This window comes from Pocillopora damicornis, chromosome 5 (assembly GCF_964200805.1).
Source record: "Pocillopora damicornis chromosome 5, jaPocDami1.2, whole genome shotgun sequence".
In the NCBI taxonomy this organism is placed as follows: domain Eukaryota; kingdom Metazoa; phylum Cnidaria; class Anthozoa; order Scleractinia; family Pocilloporidae; genus Pocillopora; species Pocillopora damicornis.
In genome coordinates this window covers 26,447,277-26,462,704 of record NC_142674.1, presented here as the reverse complement: position 1 = coordinate 26,462,704, position 15,428 = coordinate 26,447,277, and the positions used below count along the sequence as shown (strand labels likewise).

The 15,428-nt window shown below is 37.6% G+C and overlaps 1 protein-coding gene and 1 long non-coding RNA gene across 2 annotated transcripts; both read right to left on the bottom strand.

Moving 5' to 3' along the window:
- Window positions 1–50: 50 nt before the first annotated feature.
- LOC149046224 (uncharacterized) lies at window positions 51–2,321 on the bottom strand. Its single transcript, XR_016186797.1, has 2 exons — window positions 2,137–2,321; window positions 51–625 (listed from the first exon to the last, which is right to left on the bottom strand). It is a non-coding gene; the product is annotated as an uncharacterized LOC149046224 (long non-coding RNA).
- A 5,413-nt stretch (window positions 2,322–7,734) lies between these two features.
- LOC149046223 (uncharacterized) lies at window positions 7,735–14,818 on the bottom strand. The gene is made up of 11 exons (XM_089206033.1): window positions 14,515–14,818; window positions 12,894–13,010; window positions 11,848–11,945; window positions 11,299–11,375; window positions 10,864–10,904; window positions 10,344–10,440; window positions 9,908–10,004; window positions 9,279–9,411; window positions 8,901–9,188; window positions 8,478–8,843; window positions 7,735–8,231 (listed from the first exon to the last, which is right to left on the bottom strand). Exons 1-11 carry the CDS (start codon window positions 14,678–14,680, stop codon window positions 7,735–7,737), a joined length of 1,977 nt encoding a protein of 658 aa, XP_089062159.1. The 5' UTR covers window positions 14,681–14,818.
- Between the last annotated feature and the right edge of the window lie 610 nt (window positions 14,819–15,428).

Sequence of the window (15,428 nt, the reverse complement as noted above, 5' to 3'; positions counted from 1 at the left end):
TTTTAAATGGCGGCGGTTATTCGCGGCGCAGCGATATTTGATACCAAGTGTTATTATGGAACGACAATTCATTATTTTTTTCACTTAATAACAGTAAGTCAAATTATTTATTTGGTATTGTCGATGTCCGTCCTCGGTTACAAGCACAATATTTCGTACAAACAAGCAAACACACAAAATGATTCTGAACAAGATATAATTTAAAAGTAATAATAACAATAATGATAATAACAACATTAATAAAAATAATATAATAATAATAATAATAACTAGTCTATGAGGGTTTTTAACGTTTGCTGCGTTTGTTCTCCTGTTTGAATCACGATCAAATGTTTCCCTCCTTCAGGCGCCATAATGATTTCATGCTTCTTGGTGCGCACGCGCAGAATTTTCAGATCGTTTCGCGGGTCGGTGTCCCTCACGATCCCGCGTGCAATCCCGCAGAGCGTGTTACACATGGACACATATTGAAGGGTGGTCGAGTTGTCCAGTGTAGACCTGATCGGATTTCCATCCTCGCTAACAATGACAAGTCCTACAACTCCTTTATGAGACTGGATGCGTTCCAGCATTTCTTCAACTTCAACTCTTTTCTCGCTCGTCATCTTGTGGTTTGTAAGACTGACTGGGACAACATCCAAGCAAAGTTAAGAAAGGAAAACTGTAAGAATTTGCACATAATAATTACCTAAAAAATGACGAAACATACAGGCTTCTCAGGTATATTTTCTTGCTCAGACCCTCCCCTGCCAAGTACATTGGAGAAGTCTGGGTGAGAAGAGTCGCGTAATGTCGAGCAAATGTCCGAAATATGAAGAGAAGGTTGAATCAGTGGTTTCAAGACACCGTAATGGGCGTTCAGATTATGGGTATAGAAAATTTAGATCTACTGGTCGACAAGTGTCATGTGGCACATGACACTTGTCGACCAGTAGATCTAAATTTTAAATAACAGTAATAATTAAAATTTGTTTAGTGCAAATAGCAACTCGAGCCTCTTTTTTTTCTCCTTATTTACCATAAAATAGTCCGATTCCTAGGGCAATGGCTTCGCAAGACGAGAATTATCGTGAAATCTGGCAAAAATAAAAGATGAGAGAACCTTGCTGCGGTTTGAGTTGAGAGCTTTTTCATACTTTCATTAGGAACTAGACAAACACTGGGGCGCTTGATGATAAGAACAAAAAATTTGATTATCAATCTGCACTATGCTATGAACGTATTTGTGTGATGCTACCATATTATGTCGAAGCCAGCTGTAAAGAAAAAAATCACGTCGATTGAATTTCATTGGGGATCAAAGAATAGCGAATTTTATCACCTTATGTCTTATTCATCATCCCATTTATTCTATTCTGCTTTCATTTCACAATATAGATCTTGAAATGAATCTTTACTGTATTTTGAAGATGTTTTGGAGCGTGCCATTAAATTGTACAGACTCGTTCCGAAGAAAAACAAAGGACACATAAATAATTTGATGCCGGCTTCATGAAACATTTAGTGTTCACTTTTGGGCGACTTTTAGTCATTTTGAATTCGATTGAATTTTTTAGATTTTTGGGAAATTTTTGCAGAAAATTTAAAATCTATTCAAACCGATCAGAAATGCTTCCTACTGGGTACCTTAGACAATTTACTAGAAAGACCAAAACAAAAAATTTAAACACGATTCGATTCTTTAGATCGGCGATCGATCTTTGTGTTTCGCTTTCCTCAAAGGACGTTATCTATCTCAGCCAAAATTAATTTTGACTATCCGATGGTATAAATCAGTATCGTCGGAAAACATCTTGAAAAGTTGCTAAATTTTTTGTTTTTCGTACACACCAAAATGCATGTTAACGGCGCATGCACTGTTAAAATGCCGAAACAAACAGACAGCTCCACCGCGTGAAACGGCGCCATTAACATTCGTTTTCTTGTCATAGGCCTTTAGATGGATAATTATCTAAGAAAATTTGGGGGAAGTAAGCGAAATTTGCCAAAATTATTTAAGAATAGCGTATAGGCATAAACTGGGTCTAGAATTTTAAGGGTTAAGGACAGTGAGGAACGGTTTACGTAAATGATTTTAAACATACTAATCTCGTTTTTGAGATAACCTCTACGCGAGGAAATAAAATCTTTACAAACCTGTTGTAGTTTCCAGCCTGGCGAAATTAATTTTTCCAAGTAATTTAAGACTATATGTAGAAGCTTATATCTGCGAAAAGAAGGCCGGGAAATCTCTCACTTCGATATGAACAAATCTTTTGAAGCGCAGCCAATGCAGATTACAGCAGATAATCTTAGCAACGGCGGTATTCATTTAGTCAGTCGAATGAAGAATGAATTTGCATGGAAAAATACTGTTATCGAGCGACAGTCAACTGTTTCATTGTTTTATGACAAAAGGAGCGAAAGAGGGTATTATTGTTAAGACTTAAGTACACACTACCTTTAATTTGAGCGTACGTTTCGCTTAAAAAGTCGCGTATCATTCAGACAGCAGTTATTAGTTTTCACTGAAAAAGCAACCTGACTGTAAAAGCAAATCTTATTACATTTATGTCCTGACTGTGAAATTATGTCTTTCGAGTGCTCCATCTTCTCTAAATATTTCACGATACTATGTGATATCTGTAATCTTTATTTCATTTTATAAAACCGATTCAGAAATTTTTAATGAATTTCAGTTGACAATTAGCATCTTCTCTGAGTTGTTCGCTAATTATATCTATACCGTCTGTATAATAAGAAAATTTTATGAATCATCCTATGAAAGTATCATTAATTATTAATCCCTTGAGATAAAATTGCTTGTTTGTTTGCTTGTTTAGTTTTTTTCTTTCTTCTCGTGGGATCAGATGGTTGCACACGAATTGAAGAAGCGATCCCGGTTTGTCCAGTGCCATAGAAAAACTCATTTGCCGTTGTTTTCGCGAGATTCACAATTAATTGTTATATCATTATTACTTGTTGTCAACGCTTTTATCTTTTTACATTTCATTGTTTCACTATTTCGTCTTGCAGCAGGAAATCACATAGGGCGAGTCATTCTGAATCCAATCCGATCTGCAGTAAAACGGTTTAATCTTCTCCTTTACGGCTTTTCTTATTTCTCGAATTTTCGAAAGGAAGGATGAAATGATTTCTTATTCCTCTTGTAATACAAACAAGCCAGCAAATGACCAAAGTTACTCTTACTCGCCACAGAGTTACCACTTGTCGATATCTTAGCCCAACTGAAACATCTAAAAGTCCGTCTCTATTCATTTTGCAGTTAGTGTGAGGACAGACACACCACAAATGACCCCCAAGGCTCGGTTCATGGGTGAGGCACAATAACAAATTGAAGAGTGTTCTTGGGAAATTATGTAAGCAAGATGAAACGGCTGGAAAATGAGTCTAACGCTAACATCAGTGCATGCAAGATTACTGAACAGACATTTTGATGGTGGATGAAGGGAAGAAATCTTGCAGAGAGGGAAAAGAATGAGACCATTTCCCACAATGGCTGCAATGGAAATTACAAGATCACCTAATGAAACAAACTGATAAGCAGACTTCGATTATATACGCCCGTGAAGCAACGAAATTGAACAATTCTGATTTGGTTCGTATTTCCTGTTAGGTTCTCTATGTTGGTTTATTGCAGTTACCACTCTCTCACTGTTGAAGGCGTTGAGAACTCCCTTTTTGAATACTTGAACACCAAACTGAACATTCAAAGAACGAATCTAGTTTCCGAAATGACCAAGCGATTATGTGTAAGTCTCTCTAGCAGTGTAAGACTTTCAAATGCGGAAGGGGGGTTTTCTGTTCAAAAAACAAAAATCTAGTTTAAGCGTTTTCGGTCAATATCATTTATTTTTCGGGTAATCTTTTCATATGGTGATTTTCCAATATTTCCTGTGGCTTATTTTTTCATTTTACTTCAACGAAATATAGAGGTAATTTTTTCTTTTCAGCTGGCTAATTGCGGTGGTAACATTGTTTTCCCGCACGCTACAGCCTCTTCGTTGCAAAGCAATTTTCATTAATTTTTAAAGTTGTGTTTCCTCTTCAGTTCCTAATCGTATTCATTCCGAGGAAAAATTAATATCGAGCTAAGATTTTCACAAAGATTTTTCAGCCTTGCACTTATGTTTCTTGATAAGTTTAAGAGTACCACCACTCACTAACATATTTTGACGACGTGCCGGCAAATTGACTCTAGCTAATGAGTTCTAAATTTAGGGAACACACTCGCGGCAAAATAATTCATTTTTTTGTTATGAATAAGAGGAAACTAGCAGACGAAAGACTATTAAAAGAACAATGCAAAAAAATTTCAACTAGTGTTATGATAAAAACAGTAAGAAATCATTCGTTATATGTGGTAATAACCTCTCTCGCCCAAACCAAGTTGTAGGAAGTGAGTGGAATTAGCGAAATAGCACCGTTCAGATCCATTAGATGGTGTGCTTAAAAAAGGAATAAGCAGATAACAGGCATTTCGTTCAGCAAAAGCTTTCGATGAATGAAAATGGCATTGATCATTTCATTGTCAAGATGTGAATTCTGAAGAAATGAAACTAATCATCCAAAGCTGCGCACTCTGTGCAAACAAGCTATCAAATTACGCCGACCAGAAAACGCGATAAATTTGCATAAATGAAGACTTTTTCAAAATAACTATTTGAAACAATTGCGAAAACGATGATGAAACATCCAAATGGAAAACTGAGATGATATTTCGGGAAATGGTACTAAGATTCAGAACGTTCACGTCTTTTGTCGGAGATTATAATGGTTGATATTTGTTAATTTATGTACGACGAAACTTCAGATCCGAGCGTGCGAGAGTAAACAAGCCTGCGTGTCTAGTGTCAAACGAAATTTTAGCGATGTGTCATCAACACAATAAACGGACAACAGCGCGTCACACTTTTCCGCCGTCTTGAATACTAAAGAACTGAACCGAGAGACAGCGGTGGATGTTAAAGCTGATACTCCGCATAAGATGTAACTTGAAACATAATTTCCTAAGATGAAATAGCTCAGAAGATCTCTGTTCATTTTTGTTGACCGAGGCATCACAGCCACAGCGTAGAGAGGCTGTGAGATGAGGCCAACACAAAGATCAGTGAAAGCCAGACATCGAAACAGAAGCTTTGTTGGAGGGTGAAGAGAAGAAACTTTACGGAGTGCCACAAGAATCAAAACGTTTCCGAGTGTTGCTGTTATGGAGAGAACAATGTTCAAAACTGGAATGAAAACGTGACGTTGTTTCCCCAACGCTGACAAGGCTGTGCTTGTTATGTTTAGCGTGAGCTCTCTTGTGAAATTTTTTCCCATAGCAAAGCCCTCCATTGCTCAGCCTAAGAATTAGAGTTTGGGAGGATCGCAATCTCGGTCTCGCTCACTCAAAAAAGCACAATCTGTCTCCTTCTCCTGACGGTTTTCAAGAAGTTTTACGTGTTTACTTATCAGTACCTGTTATAGTATTTAGCCAGCGACTTGCAAATTGGGTCATCAGGTTTTCAAATACTTTATTCTTAGTCGCATAAATAACCCGTTTTTGGTTAACAGATATGTCAGCTTGCTTGTTTTGATAGCACAAAGGGTAACAGTATTTGATTATTGACGCACTTAAGTTATTGTTGTGCACGTGCTGGTGTTTGGTGGCCAACCAAGACCTTTCAAGTTTATTTAAATTTACTTCATTGACATTAATTTTGCAAGATATGGATAGAAAAATGATCCATTTACTATTTTTATCATCTCTGAAATGTTTGTATTATCACGATAAATTGCGGTGCTAATCGCTCCATTGGAAGTTTATCAAATGATTATTTCTTAACTATTCATCGAAGTGGAATTGGCTATGGTGGATATTTAACAAGCTGCGAAGCGGAGATGTAAATATTCACCTCTAGCCACCTGCACCTGCACTTTAATTTCGTGTGCAGAAAATTCAAAAACCTATTTGAACGATAAATGCTTAGTACTACGTACATTGAACAGTCAAAAAGATAAATGCCGAACTGGGAAAGAAATCTGAAGTTTAGTGTCATCCAATAATGTTCAGTTAAACAAGACTGATGAGCATATGACTAGTCTATTACATAAATTCTGGATAAAACAAGTCGTGGAATACCGGCTCGGATTCAAAGAGCAGAGGGTCAGAGAACTCGGAATTCATGAGCACTACTTGTTGTCTATCATATAGATTAATGATGAACAAAGCCACGCCGGAAGGCCAGACTTAATTTTCCATGATTTTCTCATTCAGAATGCCTTCGTTTATTTTCTCAAAGGTTTTGCTTGTGTCAAGAAACACAACAACGGACAATAAGAAAATAACCACCGTTGCCTATTTCTCTAAAAACGAGTTTCGTAGAATCATAGCACAGTACTTTTCACGATGAAAGTTTAAGTAATAGGTTGGTCGATCTTAGCTTTATATGTAAGTTCCCGAGGCAAAAACAAAATTGAAAATTGATTAAATGAGAATCTATTATTATACTAGCTAGACTGTGTTTCTCGAAAACGCAATCCATTGCTCGATTAAACACGACAGATTTGCCGCCGAAGTGCACCAGAAAGGCATGATTAGTATCAACAACATTCAAACACAATATCCCGAGACGCCGAAATATCTGAAACTGTGGAGATAAAAAATAGAAAACAATGCTATCCTGGCACTTGAAATATCTCTTTAGGCCAACTTCTGCAGTAAGAATCATCAGAATGGGTTCATCTATGTTTCAAACTTTTTAAAACACTTTCTCAGACAATGATTAGAAGCAGTGATGTGAAATTATAACATTCAAGACTAATCAGCTTACTACCGCCCATCTTATCAACAAATTGGAATAGAGAACTCGATTGAAAAGGCCCGTGAGTCAGTAGCTGTCTACAAAAAAGATAAAATGTATTGGGACAATAATACGCTAAAAATATGCTACTTTTGGTTGCTAAGCGAGCGTAAGCTGGGGATAAAAAAATACATACACTAATCTAACTAGAACTAACGCAGCGCTACTGGATTTTCGTCAATCTTACTCTTTGAAGGAGCCTAATTAAATGTAATTTTAGTTTATGGTGTCCTTTAAATCTACAGTTAGATCCAGACCAACAATTTTGCTGCAATGAATGGAGTAAACGAAACGAGTTTAGCTTATATAAGTTTATTGAAGCATTTAGGGAGTGCTTTACAACAAGTAAATTATTCTAAATCAGATTAGGAAATATTACTTATACTAGGAACAACACTCACAAACTTACGCAGCATTTCTGACTTGATCAGTTATAAAAATTATCTCAACGGCAATTTCTTTTTTTTTTCTTTTTTTTTTTTTGTCTCTATCAGCCTACAGTCAATAACATCAACAAAGCACTGAAAAGTGCACCAAGTGAATAAACGGTAAACTAAGAAATGTAAAAGTGAAATAAATAAACAAGTTATTCTTTGAAGGAAATTCCACTTAACCTCCATTTATAAACTATGAAAATGGTTATCATCACTACCAAAGCATTACTAAAGTAAAAGTACGATAAAACCAACGTCTTAAAATCAAAAACTATGAAATATTGAGGCTGAAGTTCTCGAAATCTAAACTACAAATTACCACAGAGTGCTATAAGACTACAACCTTAGAGGTTCAGCAATTCTGCTGTTAAGCCTCAGTCCTGCACAAGAGGAGTTGCTTCAGATGACTCCTCGTCTTCGTCACTTCCAGTTTCGTCTGTATCCGCAGCAGTAAGTTAATTACCATCATACTCTTGTGCGCAAGCCTCCTCGTCAAGAAGGTCTACAGCATCACTTTGGTCGTCCATATAGTTTCCAAGATCGTCTTGTTCATGCTTCGTGTACTCTAGTTGGCAAGTCTTAGGTTCTTCTTCTACTGCCTCCTTTTCAGATTGAACTGCTACAGCACCTTCATAACCAACGTTAATTTCAGGTTCACTTGTTACACCTTCTTCGTCATCAATCGGGGTTTCTGGAGGGAAGACGGAATCACTGTGGCCTTCTTTTTCGATCAGAGGATTGTATTCTAAAGAATCAAGATCTTCTTCCTCGATTACACAAGGGAATGGTGAGGTATCAGGTTTGTTCACCTCATTTTCGGAGCGTGCTAAAGAGTTAGGATCTTCTTTTTCAGTAACAGAAAGGCTTCCTGTGGCTTCGAAATCTTCTTCCCCAGTTACAGGGGAGCATGCTGAGTTATTGGAATCTTCTTCCTCGCCCATAAGGGGGCATGCTAAAGAATCAGAATTTTCTTCGTCAGTCACAAGGGGACATACTGAAGCATCTAGACCGTTTTGGTCCATCACCAGGGAGGATGGTAAAGGATCAATTTCTTCTTCCTCAATCGCAAGAGGGCACTCGTAGTCATCAATTTCTTCTTCCTCAATCGCAAGAGGGCACTCGGAGTCTTCAACATCTTTTTCCTCGTTTGCGGAGCGTGCGAAAGAGGTAGGATCTTCTTTTTCAGTAACAGAAAGACATCCTGTGGCTTCCAAATCTTCTTCCCCAGGTACAGGGGAGCATGCTGAATTATTGGAATCTTCTTCCTCAACCACAAGGGGGCATGCTAAAGAATCAGAATTTTCTTCGTCAGTCACAAGGGGACATGCTGAAGCAGCTAGACCGTTTTCGTCCATCACCAGGGAGGATGGTAAAGGATCAATTTCTTCTTCCTCAATCGCAAGAGGGCACTCGGAGTCATCAACATCTCCTTCCTCGTTCTCGTTAAGGTATGGTAAAGTATCACTCTCCAAAGGGCACGCTTGGGCATCCATATCTTTCTTATCACTCTCAAAAGGGTATGCTGCGCAACCTCCTTCTTCTACTTTGATTCCGAGAGGGAAAGCTGTAGCACCATCGTCAATTTCAACCATAGAGGGATGTGCTGTAGCACCGTGCTTACCCGCTTCACGGGCGAGATTTCCTGCAGCTGCCTCTTTGTCTTGTAAGTTAGTAGCGAAGGGGAAGGCTGTGGCACCATCGTCAATTGCAACCACAAAGGGATGTGCAGCAGCAGCGTGCTTACCCACTTCATGGGCGAGATTTGCTGCGGCTGCCCCTTTCTCTGGTACGTTAATAGCGAAAGGGAAAGCTTGAGCACCATCGTCTATTGCAATGACAAAAGGATGTGCCGTAGCACCGTGTTCACCCACTTCACGGTCGGGATCTTTTGCAGGTGCTCCTTCGTCTCCTACGTTAATTCTGAGAGGAAAAGCTGTAGCGCCATCGTCCATTGCAACCAGAAAAGGATGTGCCGTAGCACCGTGTTCACCCACTTCACCGATGGGATTTGCTGCAGCTGTCCCTAGCTCGTCCGGTCCTGCATCTTCTGGGTTTGCAACAGCTCCACGGTCATCGACAAAGTTGTACTTATCCTCATCATATTTGTCATAGTCAAAGATATCTACATATGTCTATGAAAAAGATTAGAAGGTAATCAGGAGCTGCATGAGTTAAAAAATCTTAAACGAATGAATTTCAAAAATTCAACAAAGAAATTCCAAAAATGAGTCACTAAAAAGAAAAAAAAAAGAGCAGATCAGATATCAATCACAAAGACAAGAACCATGAGTACTTGTATGAATTGATAAGAATAAAAGTCTGGTAAGGTCTTCCTTTCTGTCAAAGTTTTCCAAAAGTGTTATTTTAAGATCTGTTCCGTTTTTTCTTGTGTGTAGACAACAGAGGGAAAATAAGGATGATCCAGACTGACATGACGTAACCACACTTGCGTATGTTTAAAAGTAACACTGGTTCATGATGAAACTGAATTCACAAATTGTTAGCGGCTGGGTAGTTAATGCATTTTGACATCATATTATTGACGAGAAAAGAAATTCGCAATTGACTTGGTAGGATACCAATTTCAATTGCTGAAGTATATCCTGAATTAGACGCTGTATGGCAAACCTTTGTTTTAATAAATGTATCCATTGTTTGGTAGAGCTTCGCAAAGTGTGGCCGGCTGGCGCTTTCGTATTTCCAGCAGTTTAACATAACTGCGTATCTATAGAAAAACACAGGGAAGTATGATCATAGTAATTCTGCGATAGGCATTAATATTGCAAGTAGCAAAGTTAAGAAACCACAACTAGTTGCAAAAATACCTGAATGCTAAGTTTATCTCATTACATTACAGCTCAAACGAATTCTAGGATGAAAAACCCACTGCATTCTTTATTTGACTCAACAACTTTTCATTTTAATTTTTGTATTGACAAGATAAAATTAATTTCCTTGGAAGGCTACTTATTCAGATCGAGTGTATCAAAAACACCTGACCACAGCAACAATCGATATTGCTCTTGACTTATATAACATTCCACACAGAGGAAGCAACACTTACAAACTGTCGTCGATATGTTCAGGCTTTGGCAGACGATAACCTTCTTCGATTTTTTTCATTGTCGTGGATTGAGACCATCCTTCGTAAGGAATACCTCCTGTGGAGAAATAATGTTTTTTTCCGTTCGCCAAAAGAGCACACTTTTTTTGTTGTAATCATTTTCATTCATCTCAGTGCGATCGAAATGATTCTTCTGTGAAAACGACAATGAATTACTGAAATACATTTCGGTTTTACATCAGATGATAGAGTACTGTAAAAAAACAAATTTAGGTGTAACGATGGATTTAAGGTTTTTCAATAATGTACTAAATACTTTCAGTTTTACTTAAACTTAAGTTTTATGTCAAGTTGTTATGCATCGTCATAATTTTATTTATCAGCGACATTGAGTATTGCTTCAACTTCTCTATCGCACAATGCTCTTTTGTCCGCTCAGTATCACTTATCAGTTAGTAATTGTGCGTGCAATCTCGGCAGGTATATTTCCTGAATGTAAAGTAACAAATAAGTTAAGTACCGACAGTGAAGATTTCATACAGGACGATGCCGTAGGACCACCTGTCAAAGAAATGGAAGGATGACGATATATCTCAACTTGGGTAGAAAGGTAATAATTACTCAGATACTTGGGATGTTTAAAAACATGGCATCAAGACATAAGCAACTTCCTTAAGAGAAAACGCCATATTTATTTCTTTGATTATCCACTGATCCTTTCATCCGTCTGTTTTTATCCTAATCAGATTTTTTAAGGTTGCCCGTTAAACCTAATATTCATGTAAAGTCTCATACTACAGCTGTAACCTCAGCTGTTCTCCAGCTTGAAGTTTCCTTATGACCCTCTAATCAATAGAGCACTGAATATTCTAGTTTTCCTCGCTAAGTTAAGGTAGAATCGTAAAAAATGTTCACTCTTGGAATATATGTAGATATTAACCAATATAGTACGTACACATCGCTTTTGGTTGACAGCTGTTCCACATGTCCAAAGAGAATCTCGGGTGCAGTCCATTTGATTGGGATACATCCCTGGATGAGTAACCAAAATACTATAAACATCTGAAATCTAAAGAGGCTTGTATACAACTTCTAAAATATTTCGCATATAAGATTAAAACCGTGATGTGAGGATTCATGATAAAGTCAAGAGCAATAGACACCTTTGTACAAATTCTGTGAAAACAATTCACACACTCCTTTTCCTTTAAATATCCTGTTTCTTTGCCTTTCGATTTTGTATCTTTGCTATTCAGAGAAGGATATCTCTTCCAGCTTTCTTATTTCCTGTGTTCACTCCCTTGGTACATTTTTTTTTCTGTGAAAGTTTCGATACGCTTAGAACGGCTTCCCATTGAAGGGAAATATGTTTTGCAGTAAAACTGTATAACTGAAAAGAAAGGTTTGTGAGGAAAGTAATATTTTAATTCTTCACATTTTTATCTTCCATACCAGCAGCCCCAAAACCAATTGACTAAATGATGAAAAAAATTCTTAAAATTACCCTCTTGGCATTTCCTGGGCCGTATTTGAAATCCTGATCAGCGAGCCCAAAGTCAGTCAACTTGCAGACACGATGCTCATCAAGAAGGATGTTACGAGCTGCAAGATCGCGATGAATTATCTGAAATCGAAAATAAAAAATGATATGATCTGCCAAAAGGGACTTTTATAAACTACATAAAATAAAAAATAAAATATAGGTAGAAAGTTTAACATCATGCTAATGTCAAACCATTTCTCTGTGAAATAGTGATTCTAATGTGTTGGATCTTTTTAGCTGTACAGAATATTCTTTTGACGATTTGCAAGTCACGCCATTTTAACACATGCAGGATCACATACTGACCAGAATGCGTTTGAGCACTTACCCCTCTGGACGCGAGAAAAGTCATGCCATGTGCGATCTGTTTAGCAAACAGCACCATGTCATATGTTGTCAAGTGGTCGACCCCTCCGACCCCATGATGATATTGGTCGAAAACCCCCCTGGATTTTCTGAGATAACCCAGCAAGTCACCTCGCCACAGGTACTCCATGATAAGTATTGGCTGAGCTAAAAGGGAAAAACAAGAAAATTCTTTTACGGCAAGCAGTGCAGAAGTTGCAAAATGTGTTTGAATTGTACATGCTTTATCTACTTATACATTTAGTTATATCTAAGAAAGAGAGGGAAAGTCAAAGGGGGAAAAACGCAGATAGAAAACGGATGGACACATATAGGAGTTACAGAAATACAGACAGACACTCAGACAGATGGACAGACAGACAGATAAACAGAAAGGCAGGAAAATAGGGATGGCAGATAAATAGACAGAGACTTCCCATCGTAAGTTAAAACTATTATCACAATTTGCGTGTAAATTTTAGAGCTTAAATCTTCCAAGTAAAATGGCCTACATACAGTGCGAAGTAAATTTCTTTAGATTAGACAAAAAATGGAAATAACCCTTGCATTAGTACACCATCTAAGCAATACTGGTTGACGTTGGATATGTTTTTATCGTTAATGTAAATTAGCTGATTATATTCATAACAATAGCTGATTACCTCCAACTGTAACACAACCAATGAACTTAACAACATTTTCATGGCCCTCCCTTCCAAAGAGTTTTAATAACTCGATCTCTCTCAGCAGGGCCTTCCTTCCTTTCTCTCCGGAGATTGCTGGGAAACCACACAAAAATTGGATAAACAAACAAACTTTGCATGTAAGAGAGACACAATTATGTGGTAAACATTTTTGTATACTAAGTGCTATATTACCAGCGCAACTTCTAATAAATTTGGTCTTCATAAAAAAAGTTAGTTATCCAAACCCCATATAATCCATACTTGCTACAAAAATGTCAGTTAGCCGTCTTGTTCAGTTGTATTGAACATGAAATTTCAAAAGTAGATTCATCCTTGTTGAAAAAATTATTTGCTAAGAAAACGCTGCACATCTCGAGCATTGTTGTTAACTAGGCAAGCTCATTGGACCGCGCAGTTGTTTACAGACAACTTACAAAAGTAGAGACGCAATTAAGCCTTGAAATTGCACCTGTTATAATACCTAATAGTCGGTCGAAAGGTTATTTGAGACAATTTTTATTAAAGATATGCTCTGTTTGCGCCTTCTTGTTTCCTACCGTTCATATGGTACATAATCCTTGCTTTTATCTTACTAAAAACTACAATAATTCCTTAGCATTTCCAGAATTATTCTAAATTCGTTTGACTCTATAAGCTTGTTACAGTCGAACCTGTATTTAGCGGTCACGCACGGGAAATGGTTGACCGTTTAATATAAGTTCCACGGAATAGGGCTACTATTGATAAAAGTTTAAAAACGCCACTCTATGCCATCACGGACTACTTAACATACACATCCTCGCTCAAAAATATTACTAACATTGATTTCGGGAGATAAACCTGGATTCAATTTTACTTGAAAGATTATTCTTAATTTTATTTGAGTACTTCCGCTTTAGTGACCGTTCAATACAGGTAAGGAACATTAAAAATAGGCTGTTGGGACTTAGAAAAGGGTGACCACAACTGCTTGATATAAAAAGCACTATAAGCAAAGGAGGAAAGTTTCGATACTTTGAAAACCGACCGCTTATTACAAGGTGACCGCTTCATACAAGTTCTATTGCATTATGACGTTCAGCTTTTCCAGCGGAAGAAGATCATACTACCACCACTAGACTGGCAAATGGCTCCGAGCTTTTTGCGCTAGACTCACCTTCTCCAAGTTTCTTTGAGGTCACATGACATTATTTCCCATCAAAAGTTTCTAAGCGAGCAATTTTACAAAATACACGACGGAGTGACATTTTCAGTATTATGGTGTTTTCCGCTTTTATTCGCTTGAATGCAATTTAACCAATAAATTTTCATTTTTCTCCACAGCTTCTAATACTTCAAATGATATTCGTGTTCTGTTGCATGGTAGTAGCGTTGTATGACAAAAGACTTAACAACCGGTCACCCGGGGAACCATCCGCTAACAATTTGACATGCCAGCTGGTAAATCATTTTAACAGCGCACAGTTTTTAAGCTATCCATGTTATGTATCAAGTTCGTTAATAAAGCATATTCTAAGTGAAATGCCCTTTATTAAGATGTATTACTCAAAAAATTAATAAAGGATAGTTTAATCAAGCTTTGTAACTAAATACTTACGTAGGAAGCATTTCGCAGCAACCGTGCGATTTCCAGGTCTGCCTCGAGAACGACCCAGTAGCGCTCGCCACACTGAACCGAATGCCCCTCTGCCAATATGCTCGCGAAGGATCAGGCGGTCAACTGCAATCTCCCATCCATCTGTGTTTACGTTCAGCTGATCCATCTCAACTTCATCGTCCCCTTCACTGAATAATTGCAGATGAAAAGAAGACTTTAACTATCTGTGTTACCTATCTATCTTTTCCTTCTTTGAATCTGGTTTAACGTAACGTGGTAAAGATATCCTCTATATTTTCACTTTAATTTTTTTCTTTTCGTTTTTATTTCCGGGTGCTTCAGAAAATTATCACTTGCCAATGAAAAAATTATTGAAATAGGTGAAATTTAGATACTAATTTACTGAACGCATCGACCCAGAGAGGAGATTTTAATGAATAAACTTAGCGCCGACAGTGTTTTTCGGCATTTTACGTCATATAAATATCGTGCCTCCTACGCGAGAAATGAAATACTAATTAAAACCATCCGAAGTATTGTCCACAATCGATACATCGAGTAATATTATTATAAATCGGCCTACAAGACTCCGAGTGTATTTCAACTGTAGTTTCTGTAACAAAGAGTGACGAAGGGTCAAAGCGTCTCTTCTTCTTTAAAAGTACGTCACCCACAACCTGGCATACTGGTAACAAAAAAAAAGATACTAAACAAGATGTCAAAACAAGTGAAGGACGAACGAATCCAAAACAGACAGGATGTTAGGAAACATTTGACTGCCATTTAATAAGAACGGCTTCGAAAACTGCTGCTGGTTCGAAATAAAAAAACCTTTTATTTAGGCCAGTGTGCTCTTAATGGTGAACATAGTCAGTCCGAACAGAAAAAAAAAGACGTATTTACTCAGCAGTGGC